Here is a 22,491-nt window from a genome sequence, read left to right as displayed (position 1 = left end):
AACAGCAGATGAAAAGCCAGTGCAGATGTAATTTATCGTCGGCGTTTCCTTCTAAAGAATAATTGTGGAGACTTGGCTGGATCAATAATATGGATTTTTGTTGTTAGGTCTTGTAGTCTGCACCATAATGAGAGATAGGGGACAGTGGCTGTTTTCTAATAGAAAATAAAGGATTGGTTTCCGTGTCTTTCTGCATTTGAATGTGAAATGGCACACTAGAAACTAATTCGAGTTGTTAAGAAAAGTCTCCTATTAAATCTGCTAGCATATAAATATGGCATATTAACTGAATCCCCTTTTTATCAAGTATATTATTGCATTTAGTTTTCTCTTAAAATCGTTTTCTTGAAAAATACCCTGTTGCCCCACTATCCAACTCCCCCTTAAAAAAAAAAAATAGGGCAAGTGCAAATTGAATTTAGAATGACAAACAAATCAAACCACCAAGGTAAATATGACATACAATACATTGCAGACTAATACCCTAGATAAAATCCTACACATCAAAAAATCAAGGTCACTAATGTATCTAGAACCAAATTGCATGGAAAATTGATAATTCTGTCTTTGTGCCTATACATGTCTTAAAATAGGGAAGGAAATAAAACAACATATACATGCAGCACATACAGCTGTAAAAAACATACATTTCATGAGCATTTGTTAGTGTTTGTATCGTATAAGAAAGATGCAGTTTGCAAAGTTCATAAACGAGAGAGAGGAAGCATAGTCTTCTCAAATCCAGAAATAATAAGGGTGCTCCTTCCTCATTAGGGATTCTCTGGCTGGGTTGTGCAGCACTAGCCTTTTCTTGGCCACACACCACCAGATGTGCTGATCTTGCATGTGCGTGTATGGACCGCAGTGTACACATTTCTGCACACTCACAAAGGTTAATGCCCACAAAGCTGTGGTGATGAATACATTGTAGAGAACAATTTTGCCTCAATGAAGAGTAGTATGTTAACATTAACGAGCAAATTATCTTTGGGGATTAAAAAAAAGTCTACTTTCAGTGTTATTTAATTGATAATATAGCTAGTTAGAAAGATTTATATTTCAAATTGATTAAATAATTAGTTGAATGATTGTAATTAAACTTTATTCTTCACAGCCCATCTCCTCTATTCTTTTTTTCTATATTGATATAATGATGCCAAGAAATAAACTTAACCTCAAAATAGGGAAGTAAAGATAGGGAAAGGACTTAAATTCAGCTTTAATTTATAAACGGTAACAATGAATATGTTAACTTAGCACTGGGAAATAAGATTAAACATTATTTGGTTAAAACTCTATTAATACATGTTTATTTAAATTAGAGAAGCTAGCATTGCTCTTAGGTAAAGGGAAATCTCTTTTTGATTACAGAAGTTACTCTGCCTTCCTGTATTTACTATTTTTTCTGACCTTCAAAAGGCAATTACCATTTCCAAAACACCTCCAGCTAGATTTCTGTTGTGATACACCTAAATGCTTTAGAACAAAGCAGGCTGACATGGGCACGAACCCTGAAAGACTTGTTGCATTAAATATCTGAATGAGTAAAGTAGATGAAATGATTTGTTTTATTTTCAAAATGTATTTTCTAATTTCACTGACCCTCTCTTTCCAAGGTTAGCATTTTTCTTCTCCTTTTCTCTTTGTGAGCCTTCTGGGCTGGACTGCCTAGGTGCCAGTGCTTATTGCTCGAATATGCTATAGAAGAGAGAGAGGTTGCATTTATAAACTGCAGGGCAGAATGTTAGCTTGTGTAAAATGGTTTAAAAATCAGCTTGTATACATTTTTAACTAATATGAAGTCCACTAAATGTGTCTCTAATTGTTGAATAGTTTTCCAGTCAAGAGTTATCATTAAAGATAGTGATAGCAGTTTTTATACAATTTCATTAGCAATCCCAGACTTCCTTTTTTTTAATGCCATGAAAGTTTGAGAAACATAAACAGCACTGAACTGCCATTGGTATTGAGTAGTGTAGATTTTACTGTTCCTTGGGATCTTCAGTATATTTGGAGAAATCATTTAATTCATATTGTTAAGTAGGAAGTTATTAAAGAAGACTCAGGATCAGGTAGAACCAATTCAGTCTCCTTCAGTTGTTAGAAAATTTAATATGTTTTATTTAAGCGGAATCATGTATACTGTATATTAACCATTCCAAGCAATCTTTAGTCGGCCCAGAAAGGCCAGATGTATGGGAATTGTAAAAAATCAGGATATGCATAAAAACTGTTCAAGTGCATAAAGCAGCCCCATCTGGAAGACATCTACCAGAAATGAAGTTGTACAAAACCATTCCATTGATAATAAAGCTAATTTTTATGGGTCTGACAAGTATGTAATTATGTTCAGTGGTGCTTTTCAGATTTTATCACAGTCAATAAACCGCAGTGGTAATTTCATTCCCATTTGACATATTTACATGGAAACATTTGATTGGAGGAATTAGTAACCCTGAAAGCCTTGATAGATATGTTTTAATGATCTGTGACCTCTGCAGTCCCTCATCTGTTTATTGTTGCAACAGGCGAGAAGTCGTTCCTGTGTGACCTCTGTGGCTTTGCGGGCGGGACCCGGCACGCCCTCACCAAGCATCGCCGGCAGCACACAGGTCAGTGTGGCCGCCCCGCCCCGTGGCCCGCGGGCCTAGCATTCGTTCCGGGCCCTCCGTGACCTGTGTTCCCGATTTTTGTAAATCTGTATACTTGAGGGTCTGCTGAAAATTCTGCTTGAATAGGATTTTAATTCATCTGCCTTTATATATCTATGAAGTAGGCCTACTGCGTGTTTGGGGGATCAGGTGTCCTCTGTCAATTCAGGTTAAACAGGAGGGAAAAGAGTGTCTGAGGATACCCCAGAGGCTTCTCTGTGGTCAGGACCCTGCCTTGGGTGCTCTGTGAGGCCGGGGCATCTGCCTTCCTCTCACGCTTGCCTCCTCTCAGTCAGTCTCTCCTGTGTTCCTGCTCACCCTACCTCTTAGGTGCTTTTCACCTGCTCACCTAGAGCCCTGCCTTCCCACCTGTGTCTCAGCCTCCCTAACTACCTGACCTTGTAGCCAGCAATCCCTCTGCCAGGTGGAACAAGCACATGTGGTTGTAGGACTGTCTTTTTTCAGATTTTTTTTGTGATTTAAGAATGGAAGGCAGTGAAGAGGCAACTTAAATAGATAAAGGACATTGAAGAGAATCATTTTTTTCCGTCCATGATCATTTGCAGTGATTCAACAAAATAAATACTTTTGGTTAAGAACACATAAGGATGAAGAGTTTTAAACATTATTAAAGTTGATTACCTACCAGTATGCTGTAATACATCTTACAAGTAACTTCTGAATTATATGTGCCTGGGACAGTGCTGCATTTTGGTGATGTCCCTCATAACTATTAGTCAAACCACTTTTTACTCTCACAAGTGTTCTAGTTTAGATGATAAATCATATAGTAAAAGAATTTCTAACTTAGCATTAGATTTTTACTGGGTACTGTGAGAATGGTGGAGTTTGGTAGTTATACTCAAAATGGCATAAAATTAGGATACATGAAATACGTAGTTTATGATGCATTTTGATTCTTGATATGTTATATGTAACAGTTAGCTACAGGCACTTTAATGCCCATTATGTTATCTATAAGATCAATGAAAATTAATGCTAGCCATTCCTTTTAGATAGTAAGTTTATATGTTTCAAATTTCTATATGGGATAAGGGAAATTATTGAGTTGAAAAATGTCCAATGTTAACATAATGTTGAAAACTCAACCTTTGTGAACAGAAAATTCTGTTTTAAGTTTACAGTCGTGGGGTATGATCACATTTTTTTGAACCCAGTGATTTAGAGATTCAGTGTAAGAGATGGCGGAAGAGCCCAATAGATGGCAATCACCCTTGGCTACTATTTGGGAGAAGTCGAGAATGTTTATGGTAGAATGTGTTCATGTGGGGTTTTCTGATTCTTAATGTTTTGAATTTTTTGATGCCTGAGCTGTTGCCGTGCTAATGGTCTCACCCTGGCATGGCCCTGGGGGTCGTGGACCCCCTGTGCGCCCGTTACCAGCATGGCCGCACCGCCTCTTCCCCCGCAGGGGGGCTGGTGAGGCTGTGATCACAGGCATTTACAGGTGATCGATCATGAACCTGCATCGAGCAGGCACAACTTTATATTTTATGTCAGGTCCAGAGGCTCCTTATTACTTTGCTATTAACTTTATACCATATAGGACAATGTCTCACAGACAGAGGCATCTGTCTTTTTGGCATTTATCTGCCTCTGTGGCACAAATCAAACATGATTCTTTAATACCAAAGTCAGTTCTTAAGACTCTTTGCTTCAGCCAGACAGCTTACTACAACTCAGTCTAGGCCCTCAGCTTTTATGCTGGATTTATAATATGTAAGCAACACACAACATTTTTTTCTTTTTTCCAAGGCCAGATTTGCTGGGTTCATTGGAAATCTGTGGTTTTCTGATGTGGTCCTCCTTGACATGGTTTACCTTTTTGCCACAGAGTATCCACCCAAATTACAATCAGCTTGTAAAGGGGTAGGCATCAAAAGCATTCCCAATGGTGTGAATAACTCCCACTGCAATACAGGCTGTCCAGGGGGCCGACACAAAACATCTTCCATTCTGAGATTTACTTTTATCACCTGTCAGAGCCCCTTGATTCAAGGGCACAGGAGAAGATCCTCACGTGTAGTTAAAGAGTCTTGGCCGGCTTAATAACCACCAGCCTGCCCGAAGTAATGCAGAGCGAACTTCCAGGGGAAGGGCTGGCCTGTCTGACAGATGGGTGGCACAAACGGGCACCGCTGTCCATCCGCAGCCGCTCTGGTGCCGCTGTCCTTTTACTCTCTGCCCCCAGAGCCTCAGATGCAGACTGTTCCTTGGTGGTTATTGTGCCCAGGATTACTGCTTGTCCAAGAAAGGAGGAAAAGTGACACTATCTAAACTACCATGAACTCTTAGGTTAGGGAACCAGGCGGAAAGGAAGTTACACCAGCAGGACATGTTCAGGGAGCCCTGTGGACTCACAGATAGCATCACTCAAGTAGTTAATATCTCACAGGTTTATTGATCCTTCTGGCTTTAGAATGACAGACAGTTCAGAGGGACAGTTCCCGGTGCACCAAACCAGTTTGACGAGTCCATCAGAAACTTTTCGTTAATCAGTGCACCTGTCTCATTTCATGCAGTTCTCAGATATTACCAAATGGAAATTCTTATTTAAAATTTGTATGCTTTTCTTTCAAATTTTACAATCTGGAAATTGAGTTTGATTTACTTACTTATTTAGCTGTGTATTGAGACTAACAAACTTCTATATTTCTGAAGTGTATTTTCTTGAAGAAATTACCTGAAATTTCCAGAAGAAATGATTGTTTCTGGATTAAAAAAAAGATACTGATGGGCATATTCCAATAATAGTATTGAACATGTAATAGAATCAGTGAGTTACAGATTAACTGTTATGTATAGATTGAATAAACTGTAGTCTGTGTAAATGGACACAGAGTTCTTCTCCTGTCAAGAGCCCAGACATACTGAAGTCTTCCTTTCTTTAGTGGCTGAAGCTTGGTATTTTATGTAGTTTATTTTGAGATCCTTGTATTTTTTCTCTGTCAGCTTATAGATTATTTAAGGTTTCTAATACATAGTTTAATCTGTTGTCAAGTTAAACGTAAAGAGACAGTTTATAGTTTATTATAGTACAATATCAGTTTCATACAAACTTCAAATTATTACAGTTAAGAAAATCATCTACTTCTGCTTCATTAACTATGCAAAAGTTTGACTGTGTGGATCTCAACAAATTGTGGAAAATTCTTAAAGAGATGGGAATACCAAACCACCTTACCTATCGCCTGAGAAATCTGTATGCAGGTTAAGAAGCAACTGTTAGAACTGGAAATGGAACAAGGGAGTGTTTCAAAGTTGTGAAGGGACTATGACAAGGCTGTACATTGTCACTCTGCTTATTTAACTTATATGCAAAGTACATCATGCAAAATGCTGGGCTTGAAAAATCACAAGCTGGAATCAAGATTGCCAGGAAAAATATCCATAACCTCAGATATGCAGATGACATTACCCTAATGGTAAAAAGCAAAGTGAAACTGAAGAGCCTCTTGATAAGGATGAAAGAGGAAAGTGAAAAAGTTGGCTTAAAACTCAGCTTTCAAAAAACTAGGATCATGGCATCTCGTCCCATCACTTCATGGCAAATAGATGGGGAAACAGTGACAGATTTTATTTTCTTGTGCTCCAAAATCACTGCAGACAGTGACTGCAGCCTTGAAGTTAAAAGATGTTTGCTCGTTAGAAAGAAAGCTGTGACAGACCTAGAAGTGTAATGTTAGTCGCTCAATTGTGTCTGACTCTTTGTGACCCCATGGACTGTGGCCCACCAGGCTCTTCTGTCCTTGGAGTTCTCCAGGCAAGATTGCTGCTGTGGGTTGCCATTTCCTTCTCCACAGGATCTTCCCAACTGAGGGATCAAACCTGGGTCTCCTGCCTTGCAGGCAGATTCTGTACTGTCTGAGCCACCAGAGAAACCCAATAACGATGAAAGCACTGGTTATTGGCCACCCTGCCAAGTATCTGACCTGTGTCTTAACTACTTGTATCCTCACTATTGTCTCTGTGTTTGGTGTCTTATCCTCCTGGTCTTGCTCAGGGGTTACCAGGTAGGGAGTGAAATATGAAGAAGCCTGAATTGGGATTGAAGTCATTTTGTCTCTTCTAACTACTGCCCTGGGCTGCAGTGACAGACAAAACACCGTCAGATGAAATGTGTATGCATCATTAAATATTCTTATCTTCCAACAACACAAGAGAAGACTCTACACATGGACATCACCAGATGGTCAACACCGAAATCAGATTGATTATATTCTCTGCAGCAAAAGATGGAGAAGCTCTATACAGTCAACAAAAACAAGACCAGGAGCTGACTGTGGCTCAGATCATGAACTCCTTATTACCAAATTCAGACTTATTGAAGAAAGTAGGGAAAACCGCTACACCATTCAGGTATGACCTAAATCAAATCCCTTATGATTATACAGTGGAAGTGAGAAATAGATTTAAGGGCCTAGATCTGATAGAGTGCCTGATGAACTATGGAATGAGGCTCGTGACATTGTACAGGAGACAGGGATCAAGACCATCCCCATGGAAAATAAATGCAAAAAAGCAAAATGGCTGTCTGGGGAAGCCTTACAAATGGCTGTGAAAAGAAGAGAAGTGAAAAGCCAAGGAGAAAAGGAAAGATATAAGCATCTGAATGCAGAGTTCCAAAAAATAGCAAGAAGAGATAAGAAAGCCTTCTTCAGTGATCAGTGCAAAGAACTAGAGGAAAACAACAGAATGGGAAAGACTAGAGATCTCTTCAAGAAAATTAGAGATATCAAGGGAACATTTCATGTAAAGATGGGCTCGATACAGGACAGAAATGGTACGGACGAAACAGAAGCAGAAGATATTAAGAAGAGATGGCAAGAATACACAGAAGAACTGTACAAAAAGGATCTTCACAACCCGGATAATCACAATGGTGTGATCACTCATCTAGAACCAGACATCTTGGAATGTGAAGTCAAGTGGGCCTTAGAAAGCATCACTACGAATAAAGCTAGTGGAGGTGATGGAATTCCAGTAGAGCTATTCCAAATCCTGAAGGATGATGCTGTGAAAGTGCTGCACTCAATATGCCAGCAAATTTGGAAAACTCAGCAGTGGCCACAGGACTGGAAAAGGTCAGTTTTCATTCCAATCCCAAAGAAAGGCAATGCCAAAGAATGTTCAAACTACCGCACAATTGCACTCATCTCACACTCTAGTAAAGTAATGCTCAAAATTCTCCAAGCTAGGCTTCAGCGATACATGAACCGTGAACTTCCTGATGTTCAAGCTGGTTTTAGAAAAGGCAGAGGAACCAGAGATCAGATTGCCAACATCTGCTGGATCATCAAAAAAGCAAGAGAGTTCCAGAAAAACATCTCTTTCTGCTTTATTGATTATGCCAAAGCCTTTGACTGTGTGGATCACAATAAACTGTGGAAAATTCTGAAAGAAATGGGAATACCAGACCACCTGACCTGCCTCTTGAGAAATCTGTATGCAGGTCAGGAAGCAACAGTTCGAACTGGACATGGAACAACAGACTGGTTCCAAATAGGAAAAGGAGTACGTCAAGGCTGTATATTGTCACCCTGCTGATTTAACTTCTATGCAGAGTACATGAGAAACGCTGGACTGGAAGAAACACAAGCTGGAATCAAGATTGCTGGGAGAAATATCAATAACCTCAGATATGCAGATGACACCACCCTTATGGCAGAAAGTGAAGAGGAACTCAAAAGCCTCTTGATGAGAGTGAAAGTGGAGAGTGAAAAAGTTGGCTTAAAGGTCAACATTCAGAAAACGAAGATCATGGCATCCGGTCCCATCACTTCATGGCAAATAGATGGGGAAACAGTGTCAGACTTTATTTTGGGGGTCTCCAAAATCACTGCAGATGGTGACTGCAGCCATGAAATTAAAAGACGCTTACTCCTTGGAAGAAAAGTTATGACCAACCTAGATAGCATATTCAAAAGCAGAGACATTACTTTGCCGACCAAGGTCCGTCTAGTCAAGGCTATGGTTTTTCCAGTCGTCATGTATGGATGTGAGAGTTGGACTGTGAAGAAGGCTGAGCGCTGAAGAATTGATGCTTTTGATCTGTGGTGTTGGAGAAGACTCGTGAGAGTCCCTTGGACTGCAAGGAGATCCAACCAGTCCATTCTGAAGGAGATCAGCCCTGAGATTTCTTTGGAAGGAATGATGCTAAAGCTGAAACTCCAGTGCTTTGGCCACTCATGCGAAGAGTTGACTTATTGGAAAATACTTTCATGCTGCGAGGGATTGGGGGCAGGAGAAGAAGGGGACGACCGAGGATAAGATGGCTGGATGGCATCACGGACTCGATGGATGTGAGTCTGAGTGAACTCCAAGAGTTGCTAATGGACAGGGAGGCCTGGCATGCTGCAATTCATGGGGTCGCAAATATTCGGACACGACTGAGCAACTGAACTGAACTGAACTGAACTGATGAGCAAGACCATATAAACAGGAGAATGTAGGATGTATTTCTAAACACTCTGATTTTCAAGCAGACGTAGAGCTGTTGGCTGGCCGAATAGATGCAGAGCAATTGTAAACCAAGCTCTTTCATCGCTTATTTTCTATATGCTAATATGCTTATAAAACTATTAATGAAAACTTGAGAAGTAAGTGGAATATTGAACATTTGTAAAATTAATCCATCCTATGTGTAAAGTTTCTTAGGAATAACGTCAATTGACAAGAGCATTTGTGAACATCACAACTGTGATTTTGGGGAAGAGATGGTGAGTTTCCTCTAGTTTGTATGTAATGTGAGCTTCACACATCTTTTAAGTTGCCCAGTAGTCATACAGGGAAAAATAATAGGTGAAATTATTTTCTATAAATAAATAATCCAACCAAATATATGCAAATCATTATCACTTCAACATGAAGTCAATATAATGTTCTTACCTATTTTATCTCCCCCCATGCCACTACCCCCCTGCTCAGGAGTTTGAAATTTTGTGTATATTTTTCACTTCTAGGACATCTCAAGGCAGAGGCCAATTTTTTGTCTTAAAATTCATTATCTCTGTTTAAGTTATGATAAAATTCGCATATGGAAAAGTAGATTCTCTTTCCCAAGCTGTTCCAGACTTAAAACATTTTTTTAAACAAGTAAATTCAGTATCAGTTTTTAAGTTTAAATTTACACTAATGAAAATGAAATCACCCCATCTCAGGTACTCACCAGCCAGTGTAGCTAGTGAAATTATAAAAACTGATCAGACCTGACTTCTTTGAGTTTGTGTGTGTGGAGAAAATCGTATCAATCAGAGAGGCATGAGTCCTGAGCAGGCCTTTGAACCACCCCAGGGCTGAACTGTGTCTGCACATGAAGCTGGTGTATCTAAAGGCTTCTGTGGCTGCTCAGTGGTAGAGAATCCACCTGCCAATGCAGGAGACCCAGGAGACAAGGGTTCAATCCCTGGGTTGATCCCCTGGAGGAGGAAATGGAAGCCCACTCCAGTATTCTTGTCTGGGAAATCCCATGGACAGAGGAACCTGGAGGGCTGCAGTCCATGAGGTCCCAGAAGAGTCGGACACGACTAAATGACTTAGCACACACACACTGGTGTGTCTATACAAGGAAGGTGAAGTTTATGGTGCTGTTAAATACTATGTCAAATGTTTCTTTGAGGCCTCTTTACCTTTTACTCAACTTAGTGAATTATAATTTCTCTTAGCTTCTAAAAGTTTTTAAACTGGTGTCAATTTGTAGCTTGGTTTTGTTTTTTTCTTATTTAATTTCAAGATTTTAGTTAAGTTTTATACTATATATTCAAAGTATATTTTTGTTACATATTTTTCTGTGGTTTTAAGCTCACTGAAACTTTTGTAATAGGTCTAATTTAACATAGTGTGTTAAAGGATTCCAAATTTCAGTGTGAAACCAGATATTTATATTTTTATATGGATGAGTACTTTGCTTTATGTTTCTGTTCAGATTAGGCAATTTAGATTACTGTTTGTGTAAGTTATGTTTGAATACATGATCGATATCTTGCTTCTGTTCTAATAGAGAAATAAAAATTAATGGTTCTCACTCTACAAATAAATGTTCAAAAATCCTACATATGTGTGATCTTAAAATTTCATGGAAAAAATGTCTTTTCAATTGTTAATAACAGATTAAGCTCTTCATTTCCAATTTTTGTAGTTGGAATGTACAATCCTTCTTGATTTATTACAGGAGAAAAACCTTTCAAATGTGACGAGTGTAACTTTGCTTCCACGACCCAGTCTCACCTGACACGGCACAAGCGGGTACACACAGGAGAGAAACCCTACAGATGCCCCTGGTGCGATTACAGGTAATGACTCATTGTGAAGCAGGCGTAATCAAGTGCGTCATCATGGTGGGTGAGAATCCTATAAATTCGCCATCAATGAATTGTTGGGATTTTTTTTTTTTTTTTGGTGAGCATGAATTACAACGATTTAAATGTGATTCACATATTAGGTTGGGAGTTTATTATACCACCTAATTTTGGTGACTCTTTTTCAAAATGTAAAATTCTCTTTACATTTTTTGTAATCTTACATTTTGGTTTTCTAATCCATTGGTGCACCTGACATTCAAGTGATTTTCTTTCTTTGCTCAAAGTAAGGAACCATCCAATTAATCAATTATTCAACACCCATGGCATCTCAGCTACTGTGAGTGAGGCACTCGTTTACACAGTGAAGATAATGTAAGAGATGTTTTCTGCCTTTAAGGATATTGTAGCATAATGGGCATCTTGTAATGTTTTGTAAATACTTGTAGAGTTTGGTGTCACTTAAAAAGGCCAGGGGAGTGCATAGAGAAGGAGCAAGCTCAGTCCTGCTGGAGTAGAGAGTCTTTCAGCCATGGCTTAGAAGATGTAGAACTTTCAGACACATGAGTGTTCTACACGGATGCTGGTGGTTCAGCACAGTGTGGCGTTCCCATGCTGACAGCGTGCTGGTGACGAGTGCTCCATCCACTTGCGGAGGCCCCAGTGGCTGTCGTCTGCCAGGTTGCAGAGTGACTTCACAGAGGCTGCAGGGCACAGGCGTGCAGAGGCAGGAGTGGAGGGTGACCCTTTTACTCTGTGACAAGTTCTGTGCAGCCAGGGCCTGGGGGATAGTGCAGTGGGCATGGGGGTTGCGACTGGATCACACTATGCAGGGAGCCCGTGAGCGTGCTCCGAGCTCACTGTGGCCTGTGAGACACCACGGGGTGTGCACTCAGCCAAGGGCCATCTTCCTAGGGCCTCCAGAAGCCAAACGTGGGGCTGAAGGTCTCATGGACCCATTGTACATGGAGAAATGGAAGTATTGGGGGCAGTTCTTCAGTGCAGCCTGCCCTATGACGTATTGGAATCTCCACCTTAACCTGCAGACTTTGTAAAAACATAGATTTTTGTTATTCCTGCGGATGTAGCCTGTGCATTCAGTAAATATATTGCCACAATCCCTATTATTAGCCTCACTATTGCATTAAGTTTTCTGTCAAAGGTCATCTAATAGTACAGAGATATTACAGATATATTTCATTCGTCAATTATTCATTCCTTCAACTTTTTGTCAGTTCTGTTTTTTGCCTAACACTAAACTGGTAATATCTTTGAAATTTGGTAAAATGGTGATCCAATTAGAGATAGGCATAGAAAATTTAAAACTCTGATAATATGGATTCTTTAAAAAGCACACTGTATTAAATGCTATTTTATTTTATTAAAGAGGTTATGTTGTAGTTGCCTTTCTTATAAAACACGGAAGTAATTACAAATTTATATAAAGTTTCCCTTAATTATAACTCCTGTTCAGTCTCTAAGTTGTGTCCCACTCTTTGCAACCCTGTGGACTGCAGCATGCCCGGCTTTCCTGTCCTTCACTATCTCCCAGAGTTTGTCAAACTCATGTCCGTTGAGTTGGTGATTATCAGTTTTAGCTGTTAGGATTTTATTCTTTCAGTCTGCACTTTATGCCTAAATTTTGAATCTTTTTTTTCTGTAGTAGTTTCTTTCATGATCAATTTTAATTTTCACACTTAAATTGTATAACCACCTTATTTCATTTATCCTGTATAACTGTGGTTTCAAACTACAATTTTTAAGTTGCAGAACTGTTACTTTAGACACGATCTTATACAGACCCCATATATAAAATAGATAAAAGTGGTATCTACCCGTTACAGATTTCAGAGCTGCACTCTGCAGTAGTCACTTACTATAGCACTGACAAATATCATAGAAGACTCTTGATAAGCAGAAAGTTTTCGAGTGGGAGAAGTTATTGCGTACAGTTGCTGTTGCATTAACCTCCGTGTCCTGTTTATGACTTTGGAGAGAGCACTCAGCAGGGCTGCGTAGTCAGGAACTTGGGCTCCGTGAGGCTCAGGGCTCACTAAGGTCGTTCAGCCTCTTACTCGTTTCTGAAAGACATGTGGTTTGAGTACCAGTTTACAGAAGCGCTGCTGACGTATGGTAGGAACAGACTGAGGTCACTTGTCCAGAGCCCTTGTTTTCATTCTTATCTCTGGTTGGGACTTCAGGTGGCTGTAGGCTTTACTTGACCTGACCATTTCAAGATACTGTTCAGTGAGGTAATGCAAGAGTTTCAGTGCCCTGAAGGTTGTTAGTGTGTTCAAATTTATTTATAATACTTGCCATGATGGAGTTGTTTTTTTTTTTCTACAGTTTTTCAAGTTAAAAAAAGTCAATCATTAGGTAATGGCTGAACTACCTTAAACTTTCAAAAGACCTGGTCTGAAAACTGCACTTTCCTTCATCTTTCCTTCAATATAATTTTAATATTTGCATGGCCTCAGTTTAGATTGATAACAATAACTTTTGTTAAATTTTTAGACAGTCATACAGTTTTCAGGTTTTTGCTCCAAAAGCACTTCAACCTATATCTTTGTGCATAGTATATGATTTTTTTGGAGGAAATTTGTAGAAGTATGATTTCAGGCTGTTGGTACCCAGATGGGGGTGTGAATTTTGTTTGCTGGTTAGTACTGTGTTTTGGTTGGGTCTCTGTCTGCAGAAACATATTTCTAAGTATGTTAGGCTTTCTTGGTATGAAATCATATTATACTTTTGCCAAGGCTGAGGCTGTACTACTTGTCCCCCTACTTGAGTTACCTCCTTGAGACAACATCACTTCCCCTGAGGAGTGCATTTGTGCTAACTGGATCCCATCCTTTCCATACCTCTTTGAGCTCGGCGAGAAGAGGAGCTGGTGTATTCTAAGACTGTTGTTGCTGTCCTGTGAATTAATACTCAGGACATTTATGCCTAGTGATCACTCTCCAATTTCCTTTGAAATGCTGTAAGTCCGTGATAAAATGGTGATTTTGTCTTCATTTAAACCTTTTAAATTGAATGTTATTGAAAGTAAATGGTTTCAGCAGTTTCTGTTCTTATGACAGTTTTATCTTCTGTGTATACATGGTTAGATTTACTTTCACTAAATAGACAAAGCCCAGTTAACTTGACCAGGAGTAAAAAAAACTTCCAAATATGTGAATACTCTTAAAGTTAGGAACTGTGAATGAAATGTAGGCTTTTCAGCAATCTTTTTGTTTTCTAACTGATGAAAATAAGATTTCTAAATGAGCATATGGTTAACTTCATGAAGACTGTTTTAACTACACAGCATAGGAAGAACAAACTGCTTACCAGGTCTACCTCACAACAAAGAAAGTATCTTCTTTCACAAGGTAAATAAATTGGAGTATGTGTGATTTCTATAGAATAAAAATATGTATAAGATGATCACATGTTTCCTGAGAAGATATGGTCATATTTGTCTTATCCCTGCCTTTTCATAATATTTTGTTGCTTGAAATATTTAAATACTTTTTTATGTTTAGATTTTTTTCTGCCTAGTATAAATAGATAAAAGTTATTCCTGTAGAGTATTTCTATCATTGTCATTATTAGTGCTTATTTGCAGGTAAGTTGCCATCATTAGAAATGAAAGTATTATTTAAATTTTGTTAGAAAATATATTTTTTCATTTTACAAATTGAACATTAGTATAGAAATACTAGTAGTTATAATTATTCATGAAAAATGTGAATATAGATTTGTTTACAAAAGAATTTTATAATTGGTCTTTTGAACCTGGGGCTATTTTTCAAGTTTGCATTATTAATTTAGGCAATGACATCTCATTCTGTTTAGATATAAACATGTACCCTTTTCCTAAGCTTTTACTGTCTGAAATATCCAAAATTCTAATTCATTACAGATCAGTATATTCCATCATTGCTTCAAAACTTTTGAACCATTAATTAGTATTCATTAAAATTTTGAAGTGTAAATTTAGACTCATAACATTGTTCTGCCATATTATTTATACAGGAAATTCTTTAGATTTTTTCCTACATTAACTTGGAAACAATCTAAAATTTTTCTATATTTTTGTTTTTTGTTATATATTAACTGTCACTTCTGTATTAATGAGAGAAATAGAAAAAACTCTAATATGTTATACTAAGTACCCTTTCTAATAATGTAAGTCCTTATTTCCCCATGGAGTTTATTAATATTGAGCTATACTCTGTTTCACTGATGATACTGGCTTCACATGAGATTAGATGACTTGCACTGTGTTGGCCATAATTGGGCTTTTTTTTTTACATGAAACTCACCTTCTCATTGGCTTCCATTTTTTAAGATTTATGGAGAAAATACAGTAAATGCATATTAACCATAAATGTATAAACCACTGATAAGTCATAAAATATAACAAAATACTATCTGCAGTATTAAAAATATCAAGAATAGTCTTATATTATACTTTGAATATCATTTAGTAAATTAAAGAAAACCAAGTTGAGGCCAGACTCCACCAGTTTGATCATTTACTTACTGCTGCTGCTGCTGCTGCTGCTGCTGCTGCTGTTAAGTTGCTTTAGTCGTGTCCAACTCTGTGCGATCCCATAGATGGCAGGCCATCAGGCCCCACCATTCCTGGGATTCTCGAGGCAAGAACACTGGAGTGGGTTGCCATTTCCTTCTCCAATGCATGAAAGTGAAAAGTCGAAGTGAAGTTGATCAGTCGTGTCCGACTCTTAGCGACCCCATGGACTGCAGCCCACCAGGCTCCTCCACCCATGGGATTTTCCCAGGCAAGAGTACTGGAGTGGGGTGCCATTGCTTTCTCCGCGTTTACTTACTACGTCTCTGTTATTGATCTTGGAACCTGTTCATTGTTCCCTAAGACAGATTTTTCCTCAACTGTATGCCTTAATACTTCCAGTGTTACACACTTTGAAAAGCTTTTTACTGTTCTACTTTTTTATTTTATTCACTATTTTTATTGTTATTTGAAATTATAACTTCAGTTAGAAATATGACATATCATAGAGCTGAGGAATAAAATTTATAATTCCTGCCTCATGTTAACAATTTACCCCTCTTTCTTTGCTAAACTTGGACATAAACTTTGATTCGTTTTCTTACCTGATGGCTTACTTACCCTTGGCTGATATTCCAAGATCATGATTGGCTCATGCATTCAATACATTCCAAGATCATGTATTCCAAGAATACATGATTGGCTTGTATTCCATAGAATCATTAATACATTAGGTTTTGATCTCAAGAAGCGTTTTCATTTCTTTTGGATGAGAGCAGGCTAAGAATGTTTGATGTAGCCTTTGACCCAAGTAGTGGAGTCTCAACAAGAAATGTGCTTTCTGGGATATCCCCTAACATCTCTTTTATTACTCTTCTAAATACTTTGTTTAATGTTTCTTATGATCAAATTCGCTGTTTTTACATGTGACTGGACTGGGTAGAATTTAGTGTCTGTCACAACCATTTGAAATATGTGTGTGTGTCCTAGAAAATTTTTGTCAAAAAAAAACACCTTTTAACATTTCACGTGTATTATGCTTCACGAAGTAAGGTGCTAAGGCCTCACATACGATGGATCATTGTTCTGCCCTTCGTAGCATCCTAGCTGGAGGATATGCTCTGCAGGGATCACCGCCTCCCTGTGGGGGACTCCCCGAGGGTTCCAGCTCTCCTTTGGTTTCCTGTGCAGGTTCATAGGCAGTAGCAGGAGAAGCAGTAGATGGGTCAAACTTGGGTTTGTCCCGAATAATAATACCAAGGAGAAAAAATAGGTTTTCATCTTTGTAGCAGAACAGCATTTATACCGAGAGAGAAGGGGAATTACACGTACCAAAATGAACAACACTTGTTTCTTTTTCTGAAGAATCAGAGGTAGCATTTGTTTCTTTGGGGTGACATTGAAGTTCTTAAAGAATAATGATATTACATAAAAATAATTGAATGAAAATATCTAGTATTCATAATAGATATAATTTATAGTTGAAGCAATTTGACCGATGCCAAAAGCCTAGTTATATCAGAACAGAATTCAAATTGAAAACTATTTTTGTCAGTGGAATAAACCAGACAAAGAAAGACTAGTATTGTATGATATCGCTTAATGTATGAAATCTTAGAAAAAAAGAAGAAGTCAAAAAATAGCAGAAAAGTAGTTGCTAGGGAGTGAGCAAAGTAGGGAGAGGTGGGTAAAAGAGCATAAACATTTCAGTTATCAGATGACTAAGGTCTGAAGAGCTAATGCACTGCATGATGACATTCAGTGATAAAGTATTTTGAATACTTGGAATTAGTGAAGAGAGTAGAACTTAAATATTCTCACAAAAACCAAACAGAAATAAATAAAACATACCAGTCAGTACTATTTCATTTGTATCAAGTCTATTTTCTCTTTATATTTCTCTTCCCTGGTGGCTTAGCTGGTAAAGAATCGCCTGCAATGTGGAAGACCTGGGTTCGATCTATTCTATTCTAAAATAAGAGTACTGCTCATCCAATTACTGGAATGAGGAAGCAGATGTCCTCGGCTGAAAGCCTCAGTCCAGTCACTTTACAGACTTCTCTTGGGAAAACGATTCCAAGGCACTCCCCGGTTTGTGGAAGCTGGCTGTATCTCCTGTGCTGTGTGTTCAGTGCCCGTCCTGGCGGAAGGCCTCTTCCTTCCCGCCGCCTTCACACAGTTCAGCGAGTCACAGGTAGATGTCAGTACATGGCTGGCTTGTGGAACCGAATTCGGTTGTTGGCAGTGTAAATATTGGTTAGGAAGATTCTCCTAGCAGGTGTAAAGGTGGTACTTTCTGGAGGTATACTGTTCTTTCTCGTGAAGTAGATGTTTCTGGTAAGTTTCCACGGCATCTTTTGAGGGGTTCCCTAAGAAGAAGCATAATTGTATTTTAAGGTTTTTCTGTCCTAATTATGAAAGTTGGACTGTATGTAAATGTATTTTTTTTATTCCTAGCATTTCTGTTTCAATAGAAGTTAAATTCTTTCCAAACAAATATCTCCTAATTTTCTGTTTCATTAGCAAATTAAAAAAAAAAAAAAAACTCAATAGCTCTAACTGTAGTTTTGTTTTGTATTTTCTGTAATGTATATATCTAATGTTATTTTTGTCCATAGCATATTTTACTCAAACTTTTCTTGTTTTCCCTAAGACACCCATAACACAGACTTTTACAAATTTTTGTCTAAGGCTATGTGCTAATATAGCACAGTATTTGTGACAGGCCTTTAGTTACTGTTGGCAAATTAATTTTCATCTGACAAAACTCATTTAAATATAAAAAAAAATCTGTAGACCTAAAAACAAATAGATGCCATAGTATTAAAATTTACAAATTGGTTTATATGCCTTTAAAAGGGAGAAAAGTCTCAGGTAATTTGTTTTGTTTATCACACAAGTTTTAAGTTGTTTTGTTTGTTGATGTAGCTGAAATAGGCATTGAGATCACAGATTAATTAGAAGAGCCCTTTTGAACACAAAGTGACCATACATTCCCTTTGCTATCTCTTAAAGTAGAATCCAGATAAACATGTTTATTTAACCTGCTGGCTCTGAATCCCACATCCAGTCATTATAGAAGGGACCAGCGCTATCTTTGGGGATGGTCTTTCTACAAGGAATTACTATGGACAGTCCCTCGGGTGGTAGTTAGATATATCTGTATATATTGTGGTAGAAAGAAAGACCTTAGAGATGAAAAAAATAGAAAATATTTTTTGGGGCAATAGTCTCTTGCATAATAAGTTATTCCTCAGACACTAGAGCTATTATCACACAACAAAACACTTCACAGTGTAACTATCTATATCTCCCGGCAGTAGAGGCTCATACAACATAAGCTTGTTAGGAAAACTCTGTAATCACCAGGATTATCTAGAATAACAGTTGGAAGAACATTAGGCACACCCTTCTGGTTGTGTGGTTGAACTTAACAAATTCAGTTGTGGAGTCGAGAGAAAATACTAGAACAGGATACCTTTGAGGTGTATAGCAGTTTTACCACCTGTCATGAGTTCAATGAGAATGCCAAGATATTAGTTATTTCATTTTGCTTTTGGATCCTTTGTTTCAACGAATTCTGAAATATTGCCCCTCTAGGGACTGCTAAAGAAAAATTCTGAAAGAAGGGAAAGAAGAGAAAGAGAACCTGGGAATGAGCAGGCAGTGGCGATGCAGCATGTGTATGAACAAGCTTCCCTACCAGCATGCCTTGTAGACATCAGAGCCCTTGAGTGGAATAAGATGCTGCCGTCTTGGTAGCGCCAGTGCATGTTTTGGCTTTAGGTTAAGAATGTCTGTAAAAACAAGATGACATCTTTTCTCTCTCACACTTCTTTCTGTTGTTAATCAAGAGAGTGTGGCACAAATCCTCTGTTGACTTTTTCCTGCTTGTGAGAAGCATGTTGGCTAAATATGCTCAGTCCTTTCTTCCTCGTTTATGTTTTGTTTTTTCATCTTGAGTTACAACTTTTAAGAAATACATGAAATGTCATAAAACAAATTAGAGTTTTCCACAGAGGAAAAATGTGATAAGTTTTTAGTGCTTGCTTGTGCTTGAATAAATCAGTTGATCTCTTAGATTTAATTATTTGAAGTAGAAATTGGTTGGCACTTAGATCTGAGAAATTTGTTTTGTTCTAAAAACCTCAAATAGCTTTACTGTAATAAAAAGTAGAGTTCTGCCCCACTTCCCTCTCCCAAATTATAGTTTTTGCTTGGTTTTAGATCATCTCCCATCAGCAAGCCTGGATTGTAGGGCCCATGGGATTGTGTGGGGACGGGGGCAGGACGTCCTGGAAGCTGAGTCCATGCCAGGTATTTTGCTTCTTACCCCAAAGGCAGTGAGTGTGTAGATAGTGGAGAATATTAAGGAGGAAACTGACATATTCATATTTTGCTTTGCAATAGTCACTGCTGCAGTACAAATGAGGAGCCAGAGAGGGACACAGCAGAAGTCGGGAGAACATCGGAAAGACAATTGCGAAGGTGCAGGCAGAAATAATAAGCGACTAACCCTAAACCAACGTGGTAGCCATAATGGGCGTAGAGAGAGGCTGATCTCAGCACTTGTTAGGAGGGCCAGTGAACACGGTGACCAAATGGATGACTTTGGGGACCGAGTGACAGAAAGATGCGCCATCCTTTCGATGCCGCAGCTGGGCCTGCTCGGTGAGTGGCGGTCGCTCACTGGGTCCTCACCCCTGGAGGAGAGAGACCCCTTTGGCAAAGTGATGGCGAGTGTGGGTTGGCTTTGAAATGACTTTGAAATGCCCTTGGATGCCCACATGGAAACAAGCCAGGAAATGTGTAGGTCAGTGCTGATGTACATGGACCTGAAAGCATCGATGCGATTGGTATCTCCCTTGGAAAACGTGGTGAAACAGAGGGTCAAAGAGCAGGTGTTGGAGAGACGGAGCAGTAGCCTTCCAGTGGTGGAAGGGACCTTGGGCAGCAGGAAGCAGCCCCTGGGGCAGGACACCTGCCTCAGCTCCCAGAGGTTTTCTGCAGGAGCCCAGATCCAGCATGGGGGTAGGAACAGAAGGCACACGCGTGGTCACGGGTGAGGCTGTGGGGAGAAACCAGAGCAGAGAGCTCAGTCATGGTGTATTTGAGTGTTCATTTTCATTTGCTTCTTTAAGATTGCGTTTAAAATGTTACTTAAATACTTACATGCCACAGTGAAGGAGCCAGCTGAAACAGTGACGATGAACAATGCCTGAACTCTACCTGGCGACTCAGATGGCGCATGTCAGCTGAGGGTTTTGTGACAGGTCGGGGGGCCTGATAATAATATTGAGGCATCAGCCATGCCTCTCTCTTAAATTGGAGAAGTCCAGCTTCACACCTCTGAACCTCTACACCCAACTGCCGTGACAGTGCTCCCACATTTGGGGACACTGCATAATGCTAAATTTAAATTTGTTGTGGTCAGAGTTTTGAATTAAACAGCACAGAAATTGTGTCATGGGATTGCTCTGCTCTCCCCTACATATACACCCAGTCCTGGGATTTTATTTGCTTTTTACGGAGAATTTATTTCCACAAAAGATTGCACTGCTCTGACTGTTAGATGTAATTCAAAATTTTGCTTGGCACAATTGAGGGTGACCATTTAACCAACAGTCATCTAAATGTCATCTTTTAAAGTGTGTCTTCTTTTCTGTGACTCACTCTAAACAATTTTGCTCATGGTTGAGGACTTCTGTAAGACTGGCACATCTAACAGGCCCCTCTAGTGACATCAGAAGTCTGTGGAAACTCACAGGCGTTTACTATGATGACGCCCATGTGTATATACAACCCTTTCTGTTTGTTTTACCTTCATTTGTTTGACTTCATTAGTAATCACAAATATGGTATAACTCTTACCAATCACAGCTTTAATCATATTCTTTATGTCCATTTGTACTAAAACTTCTGTTTCACCCCATTGTAGATTGATCCCTGCCTTCTTCAAATTGTCATATTTCTAGAAACATATAACTTGACTGGAATGGTCCTACCAAGAGAAACGTAATAATAAGGACCATGAGGCAGTGGAGTTAGTGTGTGTATGGCATGGAAAGAGAAGCAAATATATCACTCCGCAGGGTGAGATAGGGTGCATGATTTGTTTTCATGACTTAGGGTATATTATAACTGCTGAGTGTTGGTGTCAGTTGTGCTAAACCACTAAAAAGTGGAAATAAGTCATCTATATTGCTCCACAAGTTGATGTATGCTTTTCTTTTGCATTCACTCGCATTCTGTTTGGGTTTCCTTTGATTCTATAGGAATTTTCGCTGCTTTGTTTTATTATAAACTTGAGTTCCACAGGAGGGTTATGGCTGCATCTCAGAATTTGGTTTTAGCTTGTCTTTCACCTTTAAAATGAAAAGTGCTTTTTCCTTTGCAAATTGAGATAGTTCCAGACATCTTGCCATAAATTTTTGGCACCGTTTCTGTGAGTACATAAAGGTAATAGAAATGATCAGCATAGTGCCCCTGAGGTAGGTTCATTTTAGCATTGGCTACAATGTGTTATTAAAACAGTTGGGGCAGCTTCCGTCCTATCGGCTAACACAGCTTTCTTAAGAAGGTTCTCAAAGACACAACAGAGGAGTGGCAGTGAGTAAGTGTGTCATTGAAAGTGCACCCTCAGATTCAAGGATCTGTGTGCCTGGGAAATATATGGATAACATCAGCATATATACAGACACACACACACACACACACACCCACACCCACACCCACCCATAAAGTTACGTGTTCCTCCCAATTACTGATTTCATATGAGCTGTGTAAGCAACGCTATGAATGTAAAGGTTACACAATCCAAATCTTACTTCTTGTCATGGGTGCTTTATTTTCAACTATGTACCCACACAGACATATTCTACCTTCCTTGCATCCATTTTTAACACAACAGCCTTCTAAAGCATGGTGTGTTCTGATGTAAAAGAGATTCAAAACAAGGCCCCAGCTTTATTCTTACAGCTTTTTTTTTTTGTTTAAAAGTGGAATA

At 38.9% G+C, this 22,491-nt stretch overlaps 1 protein-coding gene across 3 annotated transcripts in view; it reads left to right on the top strand.

Moving 5' to 3' along the window:
• The window catches only part of ZNF407 (zinc finger protein 407), a 383,689-nt gene that overhangs the window by 227,997 nt on the left and 133,201 nt on the right, over positions 1 to 22,491 (top strand). For all 3 annotated transcript variants that reach the window (XM_052660331.1, XM_052660332.1, XM_052660333.1), the window contains 2 exons: positions 2,529 to 2,612; positions 10,843 to 10,963. In XM_052660331.1, the coding sequence (XP_052516291.1) occupies positions 2,529 to 2,612; positions 10,843 to 10,963 (205 nt within the window). The remainder of the gene's footprint in view (positions 1 to 2,528; positions 2,613 to 10,842; positions 10,964 to 22,491) is intronic.

The sequence above is a fragment of the Budorcas taxicolor genome, chromosome 22, assembly GCF_023091745.1.
Source record: "Budorcas taxicolor isolate Tak-1 chromosome 22, Takin1.1, whole genome shotgun sequence".
Classification (NCBI taxonomy): domain Eukaryota; kingdom Metazoa; phylum Chordata; class Mammalia; order Artiodactyla; family Bovidae; genus Budorcas; species Budorcas taxicolor.
Note: the sequence above shows the minus strand (reverse complement) of the source record. Positions and strands in the feature narration are given on the sequence as shown.